The sequence below is a fragment of the Neofelis nebulosa genome, chromosome 11 (genome assembly GCF_028018385.1).
Source record: "Neofelis nebulosa isolate mNeoNeb1 chromosome 11, mNeoNeb1.pri, whole genome shotgun sequence".
NCBI classification, from domain to species: domain Eukaryota; kingdom Metazoa; phylum Chordata; class Mammalia; order Carnivora; family Felidae; genus Neofelis; species Neofelis nebulosa.
This window is the reverse complement of record NC_080792.1, coordinates 57,364,630-57,388,402: the sequence shown is the minus strand read 5'-3', so window position 1 is coordinate 57,388,402 and position 23,773 is coordinate 57,364,630. Positions and strand designations below refer to the sequence as shown.

The following is a 23,773-nucleotide window of genomic DNA, read 5'->3' as shown; positions in this document are numbered from 1 at the left end:
AAATATATACATCTTTGTAACCCAAACACTTATCAAAATATAAAACAATATTATCCCATAGAAATGTAATGCAAGTCACATATATAACTTAGAATTTTCTAGTAGTTACATTAAAAAAGTAAACAGAAACTGCTGAAATTTATTTTACTAATACATCATTTTAAATATACAAAATATTAGAATCTAACATGTAATAGTAAAATATTACTAATGAGATGTTTTATATTCTTTCCTACTTACGTCTTCAAAATCTGGTGTGTATTTGGAACACATCTCCATTCAGACTAGTCACATTCCAAGTGTTCAACATGCCCAAGTGGCCTGGCCAGTGGTCCTGTATTGGATGGCACATATAGAATGTTTTCATTCCCTGGAAAGGCCCCATGCCCCTTCCACCCAGTCTCCATACCCACCCCCATAGAGGCTCCATTGTTCTAGGTTTTCTCCCCTCTCACTTATTAGTGCTGCCGGTCCTACCATTTCATGTCAATGGAGTTGTACAGTATGTATCTTTTGTGTCTGGCTTCTTTCACTCAGCATAATGTTTCTGAGATTCATTTATGTTGTTATCTGTACTCAGCAGCTGGTAGTTGTATAATTGGTCTGAGAGAAACTGCTAGACCCTTTCCAAAATGGCTGCCCTACTTTATATCAGCAAGTATAAGAGTTCTGATTCTTCCACCCTCAAAGTGATCAATCTGTTTAATTTTAATCATTCTGGTGGGTATGTAGTGGTATCTCCTTGTGGTTTGTTTTGCATTTCCCTAATGACACATGATGTTGAATGTGTTTGTATCTGCTTATTAGCCATTTGTGTTATCTCCTTTCATGTAAGTATCTGTTTAAGTCTTATGTCCTTTTCAAAAATGTGCTTGTTTTTCATTAGAGAATTCTTTATATATCCTGAATGTCCGTCTTTCGTCAAACATATACTTTACAAATATCTATTTTCCTAATCTGTGGTTTGCTTGATTTCTTAATGGTCCCTTTGGATAAGCAGCAGTTTTAAATTTTGTTGAAGTCTAATTTAGCAAATTTTGTTTTCTTTTAAAAGTGTTGCTTTCTGTTCCTAAGAAAGCTTTGCCTATTCCCAAGTCACAAAGCTAGTCTCCTGTGTTTTCTTCTGAAGGCATCATTGTTTCGAGCATTATAATTAATACTCTGATCCACTTTGGATGAATTTGTGATATGTATATCTAATTGCCCTAGCCCCTTCTGCAGAAAGTTTCCTTTCTCCATAGGGTTACTTTGGCACCTGTGCTAAAAATCAAATGATGATGTAAGTGAGCACCTCCTTCTGTGCTGTTTTGTTTCATTGATGTAGGTGTTGACCTTCATACTGTATCATATTATCTTAATAGCTGTAGCTTTATAGTAAGTCTTGAAATCCCTCATTCTAAATGTAACTTGGTTCTCTTTTTGGGGTAAGATTACTTTAGATATTCTAGATCCTTTGCATTTCCATATAAATTTTGTAATTAGTTTGCCAATTTCTACCTAAAAAGCCTACTGGTGTTATGATTGGGATTGCATTAAATCTACAGATCTATTTGTGGGGAACGGACATCTTGCCAATGTTCTTCCATCCATCTCTTCCCACGCAGAAACATGATCTGTCTATACATTTATTTAGCTATTCTTTAATTTCTACCAAAAGTATGTTTTAGTTTTTCCATAAACTTTTTTGATGCTATGGGAAATGGAAGTTAAAACCTTTATTTTCCAATTGTTTGCTAATATAAAAAATACAATTGATTTTGGAGCACCTGGGTGGTTCAGTCGGTTAAGTGTCCAACTCTTGATTTCGGCTCAGATCATGATCTCAGAGTTTGTGAGATCAAGCCCCACCTCGTGCTACACTGACAGCATGGGGCCTGTTTGGGATTCTCTGTCTCCCTCTCTCTCTGCCCCTCCCCTGCTTGCTCACATTCCCATGTGTGCATGTGCTCTCTCTCTCTCAAATAAATTAAAAACCTTAAAAAAAAAATACTATTGATTTTTACGTAATAGCCTTATATGCCATGACCGTGCTTAATTATCTTACTAGTTCTAATAGTTGAAGATATTCAGCCTTTTCCATATAAATACTCATATCATTTCCAAATAGAGACTGCTTTCTTTTTAATCTTTTGCCTTTCTTTCTTGCCTTTAGCACAAGATATACTGTAAAATGTTGAATTTACAAAAAAAATATCATGAATTAGTACTGAATTTTGTCAAATGTCTTTTCTGTATCCATTGAAAAAGTTTTTGTTTTTTTTTTTTGTTGTTGTTTTTTAAAGACACATTAAAAACAACATCATAACCATCCATTACTATAGTGCCACATGGGTTTTGCACAAGGCCACCATCCAGCAAGTGAGTGACAGAGTGGGCTCACACATGTGCCTGCTGACTTGAAAGCCCTGTTGTTTTTTTTTTGTTTGTTTGTTTTTTTGAGAGAGAGAGAGAGAGAGTGCAACCTCGAGAGTAGGAGAGGGGAAGAGGGAGAGAGAGACAGAATCTTAAGCAGGCTCCATACCACCACAGAGCCCATCACGGGGCTCGAACTCATGACCGTGAGATCATGATCTGAGGTGAAATCAAGAGTCGGATGCTTAACCAGCTGAGCTACCCAGGCCCCTCAAAAGCCCCCATTCTTTCACCAGGAACATGGTGCCCTTAGACTGGTGGAACATAAGAATTCTTGGGACAACGTTTTTCTTTTTTTCTCTTTATTTTTATGGATAAATGCAACATACATATTATATTTAACAATGGAAGCCAAGACAAAAGAATTAATATTAACTTTTGCAACGGGAGACAACATAAAACATTGGCATTTCTTGTGACATTAAATCATTTTTTAATCAGATCACAGAGTTTTAGAAAATAGTTGAAAAATGGCTGAAAGATTTGTTTTTAAATTAAGGTTATGTGTGTGTGTGAAACCATTTAAAATGTTTGAAAGAAACATTTTAATCCATGTCACACTATTTTTTATTAAGTGACATATTTATGGAAAATAGCTGAAAATGCCTGTCAGAAACTAGGAACTATTTAATCCCATAATATATATTCTTTTCAGGCATGTTAAACATTTGTGAAAAACAGTTGAAATATGCTTGATAGAAAGAAGGGAATTTCAATCTCATGTTGCTTTTCTGTCAAGTGCAATATGGGGAAAGCAGTTGAAAAATGCCGGAAAGCAGAGATGACTCTTAATTCCTACACTTGAAAACCTGCACTGCAACGTGGTGAAACACACAAGACAATGACCAAGGGACACGAATTCTCTCAGAGTATACCACAGGTCACAGTTACAGAGTATTTTTGGCTTTAAAGCTTTTGCTAAAAATATTTTACATCATTAAATGTGTATTATTAAATGCACATTGAAAGCTAACTGAAGTGACTTAAATAATAATAAGACTCAGGGACAGTTTGTAACAAAAACTGTTAAAGTCCATTAATTTTTTTCCCAAGAAAGGCAAGTGAGGTAGTTTATACTGTATACCCATTGTAATGAAATTAACATTCCAGTTTATTTGAAGATCACTGAATCCAAGAATCATATCCTCCAAGAGCTGCTAAACAAAGGGATCCTCTTCCACAGAATGCAGAAAACAATGAGCCAGCTCTAGGTTTATTTTCTGGGTAAGTGTCACTAAAATGTTAACTTCCTCTAATACTTTCCCGGATATTATTTTCCTAAGTGGGAAGCTAGTGAGAACTGAATCTAGAAGCCCGGGATCTGAGTCTTCTCTTGTTTGCAAACATACTACTCAATTTTACTGACTACTATAACTATTGTAAAACAACCCTTGAAAAAGCAAAAATAGTTTCAGTAATTATTTGACAGACATTTTTGAATTGTAATTGTAGAGGTTTGTTTATTCTTTAAGAATAAATTGAGTAAAAAGAACCTCTACTCATACAAAATTAGTCTGTATGTCTACTGGAAGTTCTCCTCAAATCAGTCAATTATCCTAGGACAAAGAATAAAAGTTGTATCCAAAGATAGTGGTATTGGCATGGCCTTCCATATCACATAGCTATTTGAAAGTTGTCACACATCCTTAAATACATTCAGGTGATTCATTTAAAGCTATTGACTCAGCTGAATCTTTGACATCTGACACCACACAAAGGGGGGTAAGAAACTCAGAAACTTACTGTTTTTCACCTGTCATCTGTTACCTACTTATTTCAAAATGATAAGTGGAGTAAATCTCAAAACGTTTAGAACTTATGGATAGGTTCTAATGTGTTTTCAATTCAAAGATAGGAAAATTCTCAAAAAATTAAATGAATACGATCCGTAAATCTTCTATGTAAACACGGTAGAATTTAATGATTCTGAAATATAGGAAACAATAAGAAAAACCAGTCCCTGTTTTCATATGTACATGGAAGTATAAGATAGCTAATTTGAAGATTATCTTCCATGTGTGTGGGCATAAATTACCGCCATCTTATGTCCTGGAAGTTAGCAACTGCATAAAGTAAAATGTTTACTCCTGTAGTCTGAATTATAAAATGATGAGAGCATTTTTTTGGACTCTTGAAATTCATTATGTAAACTTGCACGCCATTGATTAGCCAACCATGGAAAACTGATGAAATGTAGGAATAAATAAAAACTGATAAAACGCATTTATCTCAAAATGGGTTTTCAGGCACAGGAAATAAAAATTCTCAAACAAATAAAATGAATGGATATTTGAGTTTTTTATAAAAATATAACAAAATATTAGTGGCCAGAAACACAATTATCTACATGGTGAATACAAACAATGTTTTAAGAGATATCAAGGCATAATGCAGCATATAAAAGATTTCTTCTATACATGGGCTTCAGTTATCATCATATTACGTTTTGAGAATTGGTAAGTAGATGAAATGTCTTCTGTATCTGTGAGCAACTTTATTGTTTGAACTGCAAAAGAGAGTCATCTGGGCATTAAATCTCATTAAAATTGATACAAATTCATCAACATCTCAATCTGTGGATTCTAATCCAAAGCATGCATGTGGGATAAATGAGATTTCTGTCCCCAATTCTACTAACCCTAGAAGAACTGTATCTGCAGTCTCAAGATGAAAGGCGGAGCCGTCTGACCCCTTGGCACATTTCAGATTTGTTCTCCATTAGCTCGTGGAGAACTGTATGTTCTCACCAAGTGCCGGTCTGGAAAATGCTTCCACAGGATCTTCACAGTGAGACAGTTTCCAGCTCACCAAAACTGCATCTGATTTTAAAGCCTGAGGCTAGTCCACAGTGCTTGGCCATGTCTATGGTTGATGAACAGAAACAAAATATGCTTTTACAGCATATAAAATCTGGATATGACACTATTTTTCAGTATTCTTGGAGTAAGAACAGTTGGATAAAGGCAGTTCTATATTTTTAAATTGGGGTGGCAGAAGTGACTATCTACAGTTGTGAAATATAAAAAATGATATGTTTGATCAGGAAAGGAAATCTGTGTCTGGCACAGAGAAAGCTATTCGTTGAGCACCAGAATCATGAGGAGAAAATAGTGGTTCTGTGACTATTAACCACGCAGAAGGTTACGAAAGAATAAGGACACCCTCTTTCAGACTAACCTTTGCTATACGGACCAGTGCTCATCAGAAAAGAAGCTTTAAAAATATCAATTTTCAATAGTCCACGATAGAGAAATGGTCATTTGCACCAGAATGCTGATAGTCATAATACAGTACAACATACATAACAATACAGTGTTCCTTCAACAGGAGTTCGCCCTCCTCCAATTTGGGAGCAAGTCAGAGCATAAATATTGTATGCATAACTTTAGGAACCGATTCCCTTTGAAAAGTAGATCTGGATTATTTTACAGAGCAAAAATTATTGATATTTCTGGCATTCTTGTTCAAAAAGGTCCACCTATGTATATAACACAGGTATGAAAACAATTCTCTTCTACCTCTAGTCTTTGGTAGCATTTGCTACATAAAGAAGTGTTTCTTATCTCTAGGTATAGGGCCAAATTCATTTCTGATATGAAACCAAAGTACTAGAAATGATTAGAGTTCCACATACTAGATTGGCCTTTCTTCTGGAAGGATCGCATCATCTTTCCTTCACTCTTATCAAGGAATCATAGGAGAAAGCCCCAGCTCAAACAGCCAACCTCCATGGTTCATGTTGACAACGTTGGGAGACACCACTTGGGCTGAGAAACACCAAGAGAGTTATTGGAGCAAACATGTCAAAAGTAGTCTTGTTTTTTTCCCTACCACATGCAGAATCTTCTTGGCATGTGATACATGATAGCTGCCATCCTGGAGGGTGTTTCAAAAACTTGGTTGGGGTTTAATCACCCACTCTGCTTGAGGATTGACGTGATATACATCCAATATATAAGCATCTGGATCCAAGCAATGCTGCCCTAAAGGAAAGAGAAAATCAGAGGATGTTTTTGATGGTGCACACTTCTATGTGTGCATGTGCATGTGTGTGTTGGTAAGTTCGAATAAGGCTAGTATCTCAGCCAAAAGTAAGTAGATACATATTAAAATTTCCTTAGCAAAGCTAGTCGGCCTACCTTCTTGCCTTCCTCTATCCCTTCTTTCTTTCTTTCTGACTGTGAAATACTTCACATAAATCCCATGCAAAATTGTGGAAAAACACAGACATACCAACTACAGGCAAACTGTTCCCTAGACTCACCACATCAAGTAGGAAAATCTGGAAAGAACTTATTTAAGGTATAAACTGATCATTTATAAAATAATACACGTCCTCAAATGGTTTTACAGATAGTAACTTGACCAGGACTAGAAAAGAGTAAAATTACGTTCATTTTAGGAACGGTCATTTTGTTTCTTTACTACGGATGCAATGCCCAAGGGCAGGAGATCTAGAAATGATAACAACAACAACAAATCATTCCATGAGGCAAATACATTTGAAAATCTTTATGTACAGTGTTTGAAATGTGTACCAAATTCTCAAACAAAACTGCCAACATTTGATTGCTTGCTTCATTCACTCATTCATTTATCAAATTGTTCTTGAAAGTTACTATATTCCAGGTATTATTCCAGGGGCTAGGGCTACAGAAATGCATCAGATAATCAAAAACACTTGCCCTCGGGGCACTTACATTCTCAAAGTGGTAAAAGGCAACCAGCAAACTAGCAAGCATAATATAAAGTAAGCCTGGCGGTGATGAGAACACGAGAGAACAAAAAACCGGGAAGGCACACTAGAGAGGGTGAAATCCCGGAAGGTCTCTTTGAGGTGACACAGTGGCCAACACCTCCAAGAGGTGAGGGAGAGAGAAATGAACACTCTAAAGGAGAGCATTCTGGGAAAAGAGTACATGCAAAGGCTCCATGGCAAATGTGCCTGGTGATGAGCTCTGCAAGGCTGGTATTGAGTGGAAGTCTGGATAGAATATGAGAAGCATCTGCATGCTGGTGTATTTATTTATTTATTTTATTTATTTATTTATTTTTTTTTATTTATTTTTGGGACAGAGAGAGACAGAGCATGAACGGGGAGGGGCAGAGAGAGAGGGACACACAGAATCGGAAACAGGCTCCAGGCTCCGAGCCATCAGCCCAGAGCCTGACGCGGGGCTCGAACTCACAGACCGCGAGATCGTGACCTGGCTGAAGTCGGACGCTTAACCGACTGCGCCACCCAGGTGCCCCTTGCTGGTGTATTTAAAGCGATGTGACGGATTGAGCTCACCAAGGAAGTAATATGTAGGTAAGAAGAGCTCTGAGGCCTGACCCCACAGCTTTCCACGTTGAAGGTTGAGAGGATGAGAAGTAGCGGGCAAAATAGAGTCAGAAGGAGCCACCAGTGAAGTGGAATGAAACCCAGAAGCTTAGGTCGTCCTTGAAACCAGGTGAAGAAAGTGTGTTTTCAAAGGGAAAGATCAACTCGGCAGGCAGTTATCAAGACAGACGAAAGACTGGATTTCACAACATTAAGAGTTCTCCGGTGGCCTCAACAAGAGAGCAATTTGGGTGAAGTGTTGCGGGGTAACGCTTGCCTGGAGTGGTTTCAAGAGAGGACGAGAGGGAGAAATTGGAGGATAGACAACAGCTTTAAGGAGTTTTTGCTGTAAAGTGGAACACTGAAATGGAAGTGGGCTGGAAGGGGGTCAAGAGAGATTTTTGGAAATATCTCTTATCTTCACAAAACTGTTCACGCAGTTGGAAATAATGCAACTGGGAGGGAAAAGTTGATGGTGCAGGAGAATGGGGGACTGGAGGAAGGCTCCAAGTGGCAGGCGGGGACATGAAGCGAGGTACACACAGAGGTGCTGGCCTTCAGTGGAAGCACCGGTCGTTCATCCAGGCTGTGCAGGGTGCAAGCAGAAGACATGGACGAAGGGGAAGGTAAGGACACAGATGAAAGCAGAGGGTATTTCCCTTTGATTCCTTTTTGCTCCCTCTCAGGGAAACAAAAAGAATGAACCTGGGTTGAGGGTGAAACCAGGAAAGTTCAACAAAAAGGGTGTCACGATTTCAAAGTTTCATGATATTTCTCTGTTTTGCAGGGATCTCTAGGAAGAGACTTGCCAATTCTGAGGCACATTGAAAAGACCCACAAGTCTACTTCATGTCAACTGGAATATTCACATGTAAAATTTGGGTATATTTTAGGAAATTCATACAACTGTTCTCACATGAGATTAAAAAATCAGAATCTTACTGATTTTGAATTTATAATCTAAGAAACTGGTAAAATGTGCTGTTACAATAATAGCATCATATTTCTTTTAGAGTAATCAGAGAATTTAGGAGTAAAGACCGTTAGAGAATGCTTACCTATATTTCCTCCAATTTCATATAACCGTTGGTTCTGAATCTTAATGCATTCTGACGAACCATAACTGAAAAAAAGAAGGCAATGTAATTTTAACCCTGTTCTATGATCTGAGGTAAATCTGTGGATTAAATAACCATGGCAACAAACAATTCCTTCTGCCTTGAGTGAAATATACCCACAAATCATTATTACAATTGAAGTTATGATAAAAACTTATTATTATTATTATTATTATTATTATTTACTTGTTTGACACAGACAAGCATTCAAGGCACAGAAAGGATGGGACTATCCCAAACTAAGACGGATGCTGCTGTCCCCTGCAGCAACCTGGAGCCCATTCTGTCCCCAACTGACAGCTTCATTTAAGAGAGTAAACTGTTAGAGACACGCCAAGGCTGGCTAAGGAGCAGCTGGATGTTTCATATTGCCTTGTCATTGGTCACATTACTCTCGATTCGAAAGAAGTCAGGTTTCATTTCTCTTTTTGCCAGAAACTGAATGAGATTCTCTCCTTTGTCCATGCCATGTTTCTAAACTTGCCTAAAGCTTTTCAGACTGTCTAATGTTGACTTCATTGCATGTTTCTGCTCTATGGTGAAAGCAAGTCAGAGAAAATAATTGCCCAGTTTAATTTCAGCATCCTGGAATACTGCAGTAGAAAAGTCTAGAAAGACCATTGCTGATCTCCACCTACATGAGGAATGACTTTCAGCTTGGTTTCTTCAAAAAGATTGCCTCAGCTCTTTGTGAGGAAGAAAGATGTGTGGCCTATTTTATTGTTTACTTAAACATTTTGAGATAATTGTAGATTTGCATGTAGTTTTAAGAAATTATACAGGTAGATCCTGTCTACCCTTTACCCAGTTTCCCCCAATAACAACATTTTGCAAAACTCTAGTTTGCTACCACAACCAGAATGTCAACATTGATTCAGTTAAGATACAGGATATTTCCATCATCACTAGATCTCCCATTTACCTTTTACAGTCCCACTCCCTACCCTCTCCATCATTACTATGCTCATCCCTTGTCCCTAGTAATGTCTACTCGATTCTACATTTTCTAGAAGCTTCTAATTTCAAAAATGTTACACAGAGTAAATGGAAACAGAGTACAGAGCTTTTTTTGTATTCATTTTTTTCTTTTTAAATATAATTTATTGTCAAATTGGCTTACATTCTGTATGGGCTTTTTTTTCTAATCAGCATAAATCACTGGACACTCACCCAAGGTGTTGCATTTTATTGATGAGTAGCATGCCATGGTATGGATGTACCAGTTTGTTTTTTACCTGTTGAAGAACATCTGGGTTTTTTTCCCCCAGTTTTTTACTATTTTAAATAAAGTTGCTATAAGCATTTGTGTTCAGGTTTCTGTGTGAATATTATCTTCATTTCTTTGAGCTAAATTCTCAGGAGTGTGCAAGCTGGATCACACGGTAGTTGCATATTTAGTTTTATGAAAAAACTGTCAAACTGTTTTACAGAGCAACTATAGCCTTTTACATTCTCACCACCAATGTAGGAGTGATCCGGTTTCTCTGTATCTTTGCCAGTATTTGATGTCATCGTTATTTTTTATTTTAGCCATTCTCAGATGGTTTAATGATAGTCATTGTGGCTCTGCATTTCCCTAATGGCTACTGAACATGTTTTCATGTGCATATTTGTATCCATATATCCTCTTTAGTGAAATATCTGTTCACATCTTTTGCTCATTTTTAATTTGGATATTTTTATTGTTGAGTATTGAGTGTTCTCTATATATTCTAGAAACTAGTCATTTGCTGGATATAAGGTCTGTATACATCCTTATTTTGTCTTTTCAACCATTTCACGGAGTCTAAGAACTCTTTACTAGCCCTACATCGCAGAGGTTTTCTCCTGTTATTTTCTAAAAGTGTTATAGTTTTACATTTTAAATTTAAATATGCACTATGGGTTAATTTGTTTTCTTTCTCTTTCTTTCTTTCTTTTTTGTCTACAGATATTCAACTGCTAGAGCACCATTTATCATTTGTTGAAAAGGCTGTCCTTCAGCCATTGAATTGTTTTTGTACTTTTGTCAAAAATCAGTTATTAGAATAGTCACATTCATAGAGACAAAGTAGAAGAGCAGTTACCAGTGCTTGGGGGAGGGAGAAATGAAGAGTTATTGTTTAATGGGGACAGAGTCTGAGTATGGGATGAAATCTTTCTGGAGATGGATGGTGGTAATGACTGTGTAACAATGTAAATGTACTTAATACCACTGGAATGTACACTTAAAATTATAAACTTTATGTTATGTGCATTTTTATTTCTTCCTTTAAAATCTGTATGCCTGCTTGCCCACCCACCCTTCCTTCATTCTTCCCTTCTCCCTTCCTTCCTCCTTCCCTCCCTGGCTTTCTCTCCTTCTCTCCCCACTCTGCCCCCCCTCCCCTCCCCTCCCCTCCCTCCCTTACCTTCCTTTCTCTTTCCTTATATTGAGTGGCTTCGTCCTCCAATAGTATGTTGAACACAAATTACAAGTAGTGTTTTTTTTTTTTAAGTAATTTTCTTGATCTTGGAAGGAAAGCATTCAATCTTTCATCATTAAGTATGAGGTTTGTTATAGGTTTTTATAGATGGTAGTTATCAAGTTGAGGAAGTTCTTCCCTTTTCCTAGTTCACTGAGAGTTTTTATCATGAATGGGTATTGGATTTTGTCAAACGTTTTTTTCTGTATCAGTTAATATGATCTATGATTTTTCTCCAATCTGAGGATGGATTACATTACTTTCTGAATATTGACCTAAACTGAAATGAATCCCACTTGGTCATGGTGAGTAACTCCTTTCATATATGTCGGATTAGATTTGCTCATGGTTTGCCTAGGACTTTTATCTCTAAGTTCATGAGAGATATTGGTCTGCACTGTTTGTTTGTTTATTGTCTTTGGTGTCAGGTCAACACTAGTTTCATAAAATGAGGTAGTGTCCCTTCTTCTCTTCTATTTTCTGAAAAAGAACGTGCTAAATTGCTGTGAATTCTTTAAACATCTGCTAGAATTCTCCAGTGAAACCATCTGGGCTTGGAGATTTCTTTTTTGGGGAAACTTTTAAATTAAAAATTCAGGGGTTTATATACACAATGGAATACTACGTGGCAATGAGAAAAAATGAAATATGGCCTTTTGTAGCAACGTGGATGGAACTGGAGAGTGTGATGCTAAGTGAAATAAGCCATACAGAGAAAGACAGATACCATATGGTTTCACTCTTATGTGGATCCTGAGAAACGTAACAGAAACCCATGGGGGAGGGGAAGGGAAAAAAAAAAAAAAGAGGTTAGAGTGGGAGAGAGCCAAAGCATAAGAGACTGTTAAAAACTGAGAACAAACTGAGGGTTGATGGGGGGTGGGAGGGAGGGCAGGGTGGGTGATGGGTATTGAGGAGGGCACCTTTTGGGATGAGCACTGGGTGTTGTATGGAAACCAATTTGACAGTAAATTTCATATATTAAAAAATAAATAAATAAATAAATAAATAAATAAATAAATAAATTAAAAAAAAAAAAAAATTCAGGGGTGCTTGGGTGGCTCAGTCGGTTAAGTGTCTGACTTCAGCTCAGGTCATGATCTCACTGTTGGCAGGTTCAAGCCCCGTGTCAGGCTCTGCGCTGACAGCCTGGAGCCTGCTTCAGATCCTGTCCCCCTCTCTCTCTGCACCTCCCCCCTCACTGTGTCTCTCTCTCTCTTGAAAATAAATGTTAAAAAACAAATAAATAAATAAATTAGTTAATTAAAAATTCAATTTCTTTAATGGCCTCAAAACTATTTCATCTTGGTTGTGTTTTGGTAATCTGTAGTCTTAGAGGAACTGGTCCATTTCTTTTAAGTTTTCAATTTTGAGCACATAGGTTGTTTATAGTATTTTCATATTATCCTTTTAAGGGAAATATTACATACAGTGATATTTTTTGCTTTAAAATTGGTGATTTTTTTGCTTTTCATTTCTAGAAGTTTATCAATTTTATTGTTTCTTAAAAGAACCAGCTTTTTGTTTCACTGATCTCTATCATTTTCCTGTTTCCAATTTCACTGATTTCTGTTCTTCTATCACTTCCTTCATTTTGTGTTTATTTTGCTCTTATTTTTCTCGTTTCTTGAGGTAGAAACTTACTTGATTATTCTGAGATCTCGCCCTCTTTTTTAATGCAAGCATTTACTGCTATACATTTTTCTCTCAGCATGGCTTTAGCTGCACTGTACAAAATTTGGTAAGCTGCAGTTTTATTTTCAATCTATGTACTTTAAAAAAATCTTCTTTAACACTTCCTCTTTGACCTGTGGAGTTTTTACAAGTGTGTGGTTTAATTTTTAAATATTCAGAGATTTTCACGTTGTCCTAATGTTACTGACATCTAGTTTGATTCCTTTATGGACAGAAAAGATACCTTGTATTATTTAAATTATTTTAAATTTACTGAGGTTTGTGTTATGGCCCATGATATGGTCTATCTTTTATAATTACACCTTGATTTATTTACAGAATTTTTAAATATACTACTTTGTATTTTGTGTGTGTGTGTGTGTGTGTGTGTGTGTGTGTGTGGTTTCTCAGGCATTACAATACACAAATGTAACTTATCATGGTCCACTGGGATTGAGGTTTTACTACTTTTAGTGATGTGTAGAAACCTACTTCTGTCAGTTCTCTTTATCTTCATACTTTAAGAATAAACATTTAATTCTATTTATTCTTAGTTCATTGAATTAAAAATAACATAAGTTAAAGGAAGAGGACCACTAATGCATATATTATTTCATTTTTAAAACAGAAAGATAATCCTGATATTCTAGCTAACTAAACTTTACCTATTTACTTTGAAATTACTTTACCATTAATATTCTCCTAATTGGTAGAACCCTAACAAATTTTACAAATAAACCTAATTTTAGAACTTTTAGATTTACTTAAAAATTGTGAAAATAGTATAGACAGTTCCATATTCCCCACACCTGGTTGCCCCTATTATTAACATCTAACATTAATACGGTACATTTGTCACAACTAATGAATACAATACATTGTTATTAACCAAAGTTCATATTTCATTCAGATTTTCCTAGTTTTTACCTAGTATCTGTTTTCTGTTCCAGAGACCCACCCAGAGTATTGCAATATATTTAGTAATTATAGTTGGTTGAATAGTGTCCTTTCCAAAATTCATGTCCACCTGGATCTTTAAGAATGTGACTTTATTTGAATATAGGGTATTTGCTGATGTAATCACTTAAGAATCTTGGGATGAAATCATCCTGGATTCAGAAGATGCCCTAAAATCCACTGAGTCTTTATTAAGAAGGGAAGAAGACACAGAGAAACATAGGGAAGAGGATGATATGAAGATGGAGAGATTGAAGTGATACGTCTATAAGCCATGGAATGCCAAGGATGCTGGCAACCACCAGAAGCTAGGAGAGAGGCATGAGAAAGACTCTCCCTCAGAGCCTCCAGAAGGAACCGACCCTGCGGACATATTTGTTCAGACTTCTGGCCTCCTGAACTGAGAGAATACATTTCTGTTGTTTTAAGCCAGAAGGTTGAGGTAATTTGTTATGCAAATACCGGGAAACGAATACCTAGTCATGTCTCGTTAGGCTCCTCTTGATTCTGTTTCTCACCTCTGTCTCGTTTTTGACATCCATGACAGTTTTCAGGAAGACACATCAGGTATTTTGTAGAACATTTCTAAGTTGGGATTTATCTGATGTTTTTCTCATGTTTAGTCTGAAGTTATATGTTCTTGGGAGGAAAGCAACAGATGTAAAGTGCCATTTTCATCATTTCTTATCAAGGGTACATACTATGAGCATGACTTAGCATTGTTGATGTTAATCTTGGTCACCTGGCTGAGGTCAGATTTCATGACTATGAAGTTGTTCTTTTTCCCTCTTTACATACTGCAATCTTTGGAAGGAAGTCACAATGCAGACAATAAGGGGTGCTGAGCCTCAACCCTTCTTAAATGTAATTACCTTAAATATGTCCTCTACCTACACTGAGCAGCGTATCAGATGTAAAAGTTTTTGCTTCAACCATTAAACATGATTTAAGAAATACGTAACGAGTAGGATAATCTCTTACATTTACTACTGTTTACCTATTCTGATGTTCTCTTTTCCTTTCCGATGCTCCAAGCCTTTGTTAACATTTTCTTTCTATTTAGAGAACTTCCTTTATCCATTCTTTATGGGTAAGTCTGAAAACTCTCAGTTTGGCTTCACCCAAGAATGTCGTTTCCCCTTCATTCTGGAAGGGTATTTTTTGCAGGACTTAGAATTCAAGGTTGACAGTATTTGCTTTCAGTACTTGGAAAAATGTTACGCCACTTCCATCTGGCCTCCAGGGTTTCAGATAAGAAATCTGCTGTCATTGGAATTGGTGTTCCCTATAAGAAAGCCATTGCTTCTCTCTGAATACTTTCAAGGTTTTTTTCTTTGTCTTTAATCTTTACAAGTTTAATTACATTGTTGTGCCAAGGATTTCCTTTGGTTTGTCTTATTTGGGTTCACTTAGTTTCTGGAATATGTCAGTTTACACCTTTGCTAATTTGGAATGTTATCAGCCATTGTTTATTCAAATACTTTTTCCGCTCCTCTCTGTTTTCTCTACTTTCGGTGCTGCAATGATGCGAATGTTAGCTTTCTTATTATAGTCCATGGATCCCTGAGACTATATTCACTTTTTTAGGTCTGTCTTCTTTGTTCAGAATAAATAATGCTAGTGATATGTCCTCAAGTTTACTGATTATATCCTCTGTCAATTCCACTCTACTATTGAGCCCAGCGAACGAGTTTTTATTTTAGTGATTCTATTTTTCAGTTCTATAATTTTCATTACATTCTCTTTATAACTTCTATTTGTTTGCTGAGGTTTTCTATTTTTTCATTTTATTCAAGAGAATCATAGTTGCTTGTTGAAGCCTTTTTTTTCCCTTTGAGATGGGTACTGTAAAATTTTGTCAGATTAATTCAGACATCTGATTCCATTTATACCAGCATTTGTCAATTGTCTTTTCTCATTCCTATTGTGATTTTCCTGGGTTTAGGTATAATGAGTGATTCTGTATCATACTGCAGACACTTTGGATATTATGAGACTCTGGATCTTATTTAATCATCATTTTTGGCAGGCAGTCCTGTTGAGGTATAGCACAAGGTCTGGGTGGGTGTGTATGTTCAGCTTTTTGCTGGGCCCCACTGACACCTGCCCAGTGAAAGTGGGACACCAACTGGCACCATTCTGCTGCCTCTGATTGAGGGTGTAAGATCAGCCGCCTGCTGGGCTCTGCTGCCACCAGGGAGGGGAAACAGAAGGCTGCCTCAAGCTGCTTTGCTGCTGCTGGGTGAGGGTAAAGCTCAGCTTATCGTTGGGCCATACTGACTCTGAGGGTGGGGTGAAGCTGGGGTATACTGTCTGCTTCGCACAGACTCGTCAGGTCTCCCTGCTGCTGGGTGGAGGTGCTGACACTAACGTGGCTGGGAACTGGATCACCAAGGGATTTTGCTGGGTGGGGCATGCAGATCAGTGGCCTGCTTGGTCCCACTGAGACCACAGGCGTCATGGTGTGCTCTTCCAGTTCCTGTTTGGTTGGAGCAGGGTAGGTACTGCCAGAATGGTGCTTTGTGGTTAGACCACTCTCTCCCTAGTCCTTTGGCTGGGAGCAGGCTCTTCTTGGAACTCTTTTATTGTCTGCGTCTGTGCCAGGTTGGAGGTTTCTGCAGTTCCTGCCTGGATATGTGGGAGGCAATAAGGAAACCCAAGAATTCACCACCATGTTGTTTCAGAGGCCCGATGTCCTTAGGTAGTCAGCACTCGTCTTTCTACCTTTCAGTGTCTTCCTACACTTGTCGTTAGGTTATGTCCAAGGGTTTTCAGTCCTAAGAGGGAGGATCTGGGAGAAGGAGACTTCTCTCTTCTTTTTTTTACTTAAATAGAACAGCCTCTAGTGAAACAGGCAAAAATGGGCCACTTTACAACTAAACTGAAATTGGCCACAGTTCTAACTGGTGAAGAAAATGGACTGGACAAAATCTGTTGAAGAAGTTCATACAAAGAATTTGCATCTATCTGCAGTCACTGATTCTGACTTATTTTTACCAGAAACATTTTCATTCTACAAAAGGTCTACATGACAGCACAGAGGCAGTTTTGTCATGCATGTGACTAGGAATCTATTGTGTGTTCAAATCCCCTCAGTGGAATTTCAAGTCTCTCTATTACCGTCTACTGGTAACTACTTATGGTGTCTTCACAGTGAAGAGAAGTAAGTTTCTGGGGCTCCTGTTGGCCCCTATTATTTTCTTTTTTTATATAGTACATACATAACATGCACACATCCTACATAAAAACACTTGAAGAACTTTCACAAAGTGAACATACCATGTAACCAGCCCCCATAGTCTAAAAAAAGAACTTCTTAGAAGCCACTATCATGGCTTCTTGGTCACTATCCCTTCCACCCTTACAGAAAGCCACTAACCTGGCTTCTAATACTATAGGTTACTTCTATTGGCTACTCATGTTTTTTTTTTTTTTTTTAACTGAAACATTTCTATCAAGTTAGTCGATTCTTACACGTATGAAATATAATACAGAAAGATTCTTCATACTCTTTGCCCACTTTTCCCCAAATGGTAAAAAAAATACAGTATAATGCTAGTTAGAATCCTGACATTGATACGATCCACCCATCTTCTTTAGATTTCCCATTTTACATGTACTCATTTGTATGCATGTGTGTATTAAGTTCAGTACAACTTGTACAGGTTCTTATCTACCACCAGAGTCAAGACACTGAGCAGCTCCAATATCTCCAGGTCCTTGTGTCACCCTTTTATGACCATACCCATCTCTCTCCCATGATCTGCCCTCCCCAACTTTTGGCAACTGCTAATCTACCCTCCATTTCTAAAATTTTGTCATTTCAAAATGTTATATAAATGGAGTGTTACAGTATGTAACCTTCCTCAACTGGCTTGTTCCCACCCTCAACATGGGTACTCCTTTTTAGTATGATTGGAAAGCTTCTCTTTGAGAACCTCCATCAGTTTTACTAGAAACCCTCAAACTGTACCTGCTGTCTAATGGACAGATTTAAACTAGTGCTTCTCATCTTTTAAAAACCTCAGGGCAAATGTTTATCCTTTAATAAGTATGCCTAGACAAAAATTATCCTGATTTATGGTGCTTCAAGATGACTTAGGGCAAATGAGGAAAGGATTTTTTTTTTTTTTTTTTTTGTAAATAGAATTCTGATCTCAAGATTAATTAGCAGTAGGTTTTAAGAAAGACGACAGCAATGATGCCCGTTCAACTACATAAGCTTTATGTATAGGCTTTATATATAGGCATGTCGAAGCCCAGTGAAGCCTGGAATGGTATTCTAGGTATCTATAAAACTAACTTGCTATATTTTTTATTCTAATAAAAAGTAAACTCATTGAGTAAATGAAACCACCAAGATAGAAGATATCTATTAAGAATTCTATTTGTAGAAATTTCTTCAAAAAATAACCCTCCCCAAAAGAAAAAGAAACAAACCAAACATTTCTGTTATCAACAATTCTATGGTCTACTTAATTTCTGTCTCTACTTTTCACTTACTCTATTGGTAAAGTCCCCAAAACAACAGGTTCTAATTTTTCAAAAAAGCCAAGTTTGTAAATGCCTGGGAGTTACTTATCTGATAAAAGATCATCTTCCTTGTACAGAGACCTATACTCACTTTTACTCACCTGTTCTCATATTGAAATTTTGCCAGTATGTCTTTGGCTTTGGTGTGACAATTGAGTTGAATGGCCATGGACACCTTAGAGAGAAGTGGAGCATGGACCCTTATGACTCCTTCCGGCACGTCAGACTGCCAATGAGGAAAAATTCAGTACATTCTGTCAAACTAGGATGAATATCGCTTTAATGATTGCACTTTAAAGATGTGAAAATCAGTGGCATTATGAATTAGGAAAACATGTAAATATGACCAGTATTTAACCAGAATGAAACACTGCTTTCTTTTTAACAGGAGATTCACTAATGAGTAAACTTAACCTGGGATTTTACTTTTGTTACATACTTAAGGCACTTGCTATAGTCCCTTAAAATAATAAGACAAGTAACACTAGGTTATGACAAAATCTCATGTTTCTATCAGTTCATTTTGTGCCCTAAATAAGCTTACTTCAAGCAGGAGTCTGTATTTCAGTATATTTTAAGAAGAGTTACCTTCTGAAAAATTTGAGAATCAATTAGAAAATACAGCTTTTTAAAACCCTTTTTCTTTAGTTAGTAACAATGATTGGCTGGCCCAAGTTGAATTCCAGATGGGGATTTAAAACTTGATCCCTCAAAGTGTGCTGATAACACTCTGAAGAGCAGGTGTGGACTGCTGAGCATCTCTGGTTTCATATGACAAGACTGGCCTGGAGACCTACCTTGGAGCTCTGATTAAACGAAATAGTCAGAGAATGGCACTTAGGTCTAATTAACATCAACTGATGTTTTTTCAGGACTGGAAAATTTCTTTTGTTTCAAAATTTGGAATGTTTCAAAAATGAATTCTCCGTCTAGATATGAACGGAAATAAATTTCTACCTGAGGATCTGGCCACTCCTTACGCATTTTATCAATTTGAACATTCTCAAAAAATGGCATTGTTGATACAGAAAGTTTATGTTGAACTGACTCAATATATACCCTAGAAGGAATATATTATGGGTTGAATTGTGTCCCACAATAGATATGTTGAAGTCTTACCCCCCAGCAGCTGAGAATATAACCTTATATGGAAATAGGGTCACTGCAGATGTGATTAGCTAAGACAAGGTCATATGGAACAGAGTGGACGTATATCCACTATGGCTACCGTCCTTCTAAGAGGAGAAGAGACACAGACACACACACAGCGTGTAAAGATGGACACAGAGATCGGAGTGATACATCTACAAGCTAAGGAACACCAAGGATTGCTGGCATCACCAAAAGCTAGGAATGATGTCAGAAACAGGTCCTTCTCTCAAGGCCTTCAGAAGGACCAACGCAGCGGACACCCTGATTTCAGAATTTTAGTCTCCAGAACTGTGAGAGAATACATTTTAATTGTTTTAAGCTGTTTAGTTTGTGGTGCTTTGTGACAACAGCACTAGGAAACTAATAGAAAATATTTTAAAATACAGTCAGTTCTTACGGTCCTTTTCTACTATTACCAGCAAGAACCAGGACAGCATGCCAGGGAATGGATGCTGAGAAAGTTGGACTTGGTGGGGGGAGGTGCAGAGCGTCCCCAGAGTCTTGGAGTCAAGACTATACTCCTAAAACCCTCTCTTGGTCATTTCATGCCCTTCCTCTCCCAGCTCCCCAGAAGCCTCTGTAAGATAAATTCCACATTCCTGACATTACTGAACCTGTGATCATAATCACATTTTCCCTATTAATATTTATAGTATTCATACTTGCGTACAGAATGCCTAGCCATACATTTTGAGTCATAAGTTAGCAGATTCTCTTCCTATACTATTCCTTCATGTGCCACATGAAATGCTAAGTCTGAAGGATGTTTCATGATCAAATTAAAAAAAAAGATATGGTACGGGGAGGCGCCTGGGTGGCTCAGTCGGTTAAGCACCCGACTTCAGCTCAGGTCATCGTCTCACAGTCCGTGAGTTCGAGCCCCACGTTGGGCTCTGGGCTGACAGCTTGGAGCCTGGAGCCTGCTTCAGATTCTGCGTCTCCCTTTCTCTCTGCCCCTCCCCCATTCATGCTCTGTCTCTCTCTGTCTCAAAAATAAATAAACATTAAAAAATATTAAAAATAAATAAATAAAAATGATATGGTAAATATATCCAGAGAATATCATGTAGGGAGTTAATACTTAGGAAAGGAAATTACTTATTTTCTTACCATTCTTCTTGAAGAGGGTGATTTTTGTAGTACCTTTGAAGTCTTGGGGCTTATAACCTAAATAAAACACATTTAGTCCTCAGGATTAACATTAGGAAAACGAGCACATGCTGCTATTAGAAGTGTAAATTGTCACAGTCTTTATGGAAAATATTTGGGGAATATTTATCAAAGTATAAAATGACCCAACAATGTCACATCTGTAAGTTTATCCTACAAATATACTTCATTTGTGAGAAATAATGTCTATACAATTTTGTTCACTGATGCATAAATCTTAACAGCGAAAGGCTGGACATGATCTAACCTTTCACCAATACGAATTGCTTACATAAATTAAGTTACATCTACAGAATGTCATGCAAAAGAAGCAAAGAAGGCTTTGTGAACTGATATAGAATGAACACCATGATTTCTTAAGTTGGTATAGCAAAACAAAGGACAACATTTCATGTATATTACCGTTCATGCTAAAAGGGGGAAGAACACTATTGAGAATTCAGCTCAACTATCCATGGTGTTGCTGCCTCAGCATCCATTTTGTTTGGCCAAGCAGCCTGCAGTGACCTTAAATGGACACTGGTCCCTTGTGTAAGCCTATGCCCTAGATAACAGCCTATGGAGTCACAAGCAAATCATAGAGTGCTGTTATGACTTTCCCTGTAGCCCTTCTGATCAACAGTCTCCCCACCTCCCAAGGTTGTGCCCTTGTGTGAACCTTAGATAAGACCATAGTGGGGTTCGCAAAAATCCCACTCTTTTGGTTTGAATTGACCAAATTGGCCTTAGCCTGGGAACCCCAAAGCATTGCACCCATCGACTCTAACCAAGGAATGTGCCCCAGGTTCTGTGGCTCAGTCTACTTCTTGCCTTGACATGCACTTACAGCTCCTTGGGGGCATGCTTTGTACTTCCTCCAGAACCTCTGAGTAATAAACTTTTCTATTTCAATTTCTCTTATGGTTTGTTTTTGAGCTGTGATTCACCACCCAGTGCCTTTGTTCCACTTAACAAATGTTAATTTAACAACATCATAAGAAACATATATTTATATTTGCTTGCATGTGGATAGTGCTTCTTTGGAAGTATATACGCCTGCATATTCCTGGGCACAACCACCCTGTCATGGTGACATGATAGTAAGCTCATGGAAGCTCATGGAAGCTCATAGTAAACTCATGGAATAGACTTCAGTAGCCACACAAAACAAAGAATTCAAACTTTACGAAATTAGCTCAGCAGAAAAGTAACTAAACAAAGCAACAACAGCTACAACAAGAAGCAAGAAACCCTGGGGAGGAGGGGAGAATCTTATTTCCAGAGTTGCCACATTATAATATTTAAAATGTCCATTCTGCAACAAAAAAATTATGAGACAGACAAAAAACATCAAGAAAATATGGCCCACAGACAGGAAAAAAGGAGTTCCAAAAGTTTCAAAAGAAACTCCTTTAGGAAACCTAGACAACAGACTTACTAGAAAGAGCCTTTAAATCAGATATTTTAAATATGTTCAAAGAACTAACGGAAACCATGTTTAAAGAACGAAAGGAACCACGAGAACCATATCTCACCAGATTGGGAATATCAAAAAACAAACAGAAATTATAAATAAGGAATCAAATGGAAATTCTGGACTGAAAAGTCCAACTGAAATAAAATATCCACTAGAGGAGCTCAACAGCAGATTTAAGGATGCAGAAGTAAAAAATCAGTAAACCTGAAGATAAGTCCATTGACACTATCCATCTGTGGAACAGGAACTAAAAATGAAGAAAAATGAACAAAACCTAAGAAGAATTATAGGATAACATCCACCAGGAAGTGCAACCAACACATACATAATGAAGAGTCCCAGAAGAAGAAAAGGAGCAGAGAATATTTGAAATAATAATGGCTGAAAACTCCCCGAATTTGCTGATAGACATTCATCTATCAATTCAAAAAGCTCAACAAACTCTAAATTGGATAAATGCAAAGAGATCCACAGGAAAATACATCATCATCAAATTGCCAAAAGACAAAGAACCTTGAAAGCAGCAAGGGAATAGCAGCTCAACACACACAAGAGATTTTCAGTAAGATTAACAGTGACTTCCCAGCAGAAATCACGAAAGCCAGAAGACAATGGGATAACACACTCAAAGTGCTGAAAGAAAAAAAAAAGCCGTCAAGCAGAATTTTCTCTGGCAAAACAATACTTAAAAATTAAGAAGAGGCCTTCTAGATGCCACCCCGAGAGCTGCCTGTGTTGCCCACCCATGGTCAACCCCTCCATGTTCTTTAATACTGATGTTGCAATGTTTTTCCTTTGAGCTGTTCCAAATTCAACAGAAAACTTTCATGCTCTGAGCACTGGGGAGAAAAGATCAGGTTACAAAGGTTCCAGCTTTCACAGATTATTTTGGGATTTATGTGCCAGCGTGGTGGCTTCCCGTGCCATAATGGCACTGTCAGCAAGTCTACCTATGGGGAGAAATTTGTTGATGAGAATTTTATCCTGAAGCACACTGGTCCTGGCATCCTGTCCATGGCAAATGCTGGACCCAACACAAACGGCTCCCAGTTTTTCACCCGCACCGTGAAGACTGAGTGGCAAGCATAACGTGGAAGAGGGCATGAACTCTGTGGAAGTCCCAGAGCACTGTGGGTCCAGGAATGGCAACGCCAGCAAAAACATCACCACTGTTGACTATAGGCACATCTAATAAATCTGACTTATGTTTTGTCTGAACCACCAGACCATTCCTTCTGTAGCTCAGAAGAGCACCCCTTAACCCCATCTGCTTAAAATAGCCTATGATCGGGGCACCTGGGTGGCTTAGTCGGTTAAGCGTCCGACTTCAGCTCAGGTCACGATCTCACGGTCTGTGAGTTCGAGCCCCGCGTCAGGCTCTGGGCTGATGGCTCAGAGCCTGGAGCCTGCTTCCGATTCTGTGTCTCCCTCTCTCTCTGCCCCTCCCCCGTTCATGCTCTGTCTCTCTCTGTCTCAAAAATAAATAAACATTAAAAAAAAAAAATAGCCTATGATCTTTGTGCTCTTGACACAA

General features: G+C 37.8%; 1 protein-coding gene and 1 long non-coding RNA gene across 13 annotated transcripts in view; one reads left to right on the top strand and one right to left on the bottom strand.

Moving 5' to 3' along the window:
• Positions 1 to 240: 240 nt before the first annotated feature.
• ARHGAP28 (Rho GTPase activating protein 28) overlaps positions 241 to 23,773 on the bottom strand; it is a 229,771-nt gene continuing 206,238 nt past the window's right edge. For 10 of the 12 annotated variants that reach the window (XM_058692670.1, XM_058692663.1, XM_058692664.1 and 7 more), the window contains 4 exons: positions 20,724 to 20,780; positions 18,563 to 18,687; positions 8,794 to 8,858; positions 4,692 to 6,395 (listed from right to left, as the gene is read on the bottom strand). In XM_058692670.1, coding sequence (XP_058548653.1) covers positions 6,301 to 6,395; positions 8,794 to 8,858; positions 18,563 to 18,687; positions 20,724 to 20,780 — 342 coding nt within the window. In that variant the 3' untranslated portion in view covers positions 4,692 to 6,300. Of the gene's footprint in view, positions 335 to 4,691; positions 6,396 to 8,793; positions 8,859 to 18,562; positions 18,688 to 20,723; positions 20,781 to 23,773 lie in introns of those variants that run through there. The other 2 variants (XR_009251060.1, XM_058692672.1) reach the window with 2 other exon arrangements.
• On the top strand, positions 8,103 to 10,165 carry LOC131490372 (uncharacterized). The gene is made up of 2 exons (XR_009251061.1): positions 8,103 to 8,361; positions 8,523 to 10,165. It is a non-coding gene; the product is annotated as an uncharacterized LOC131490372 (long non-coding RNA).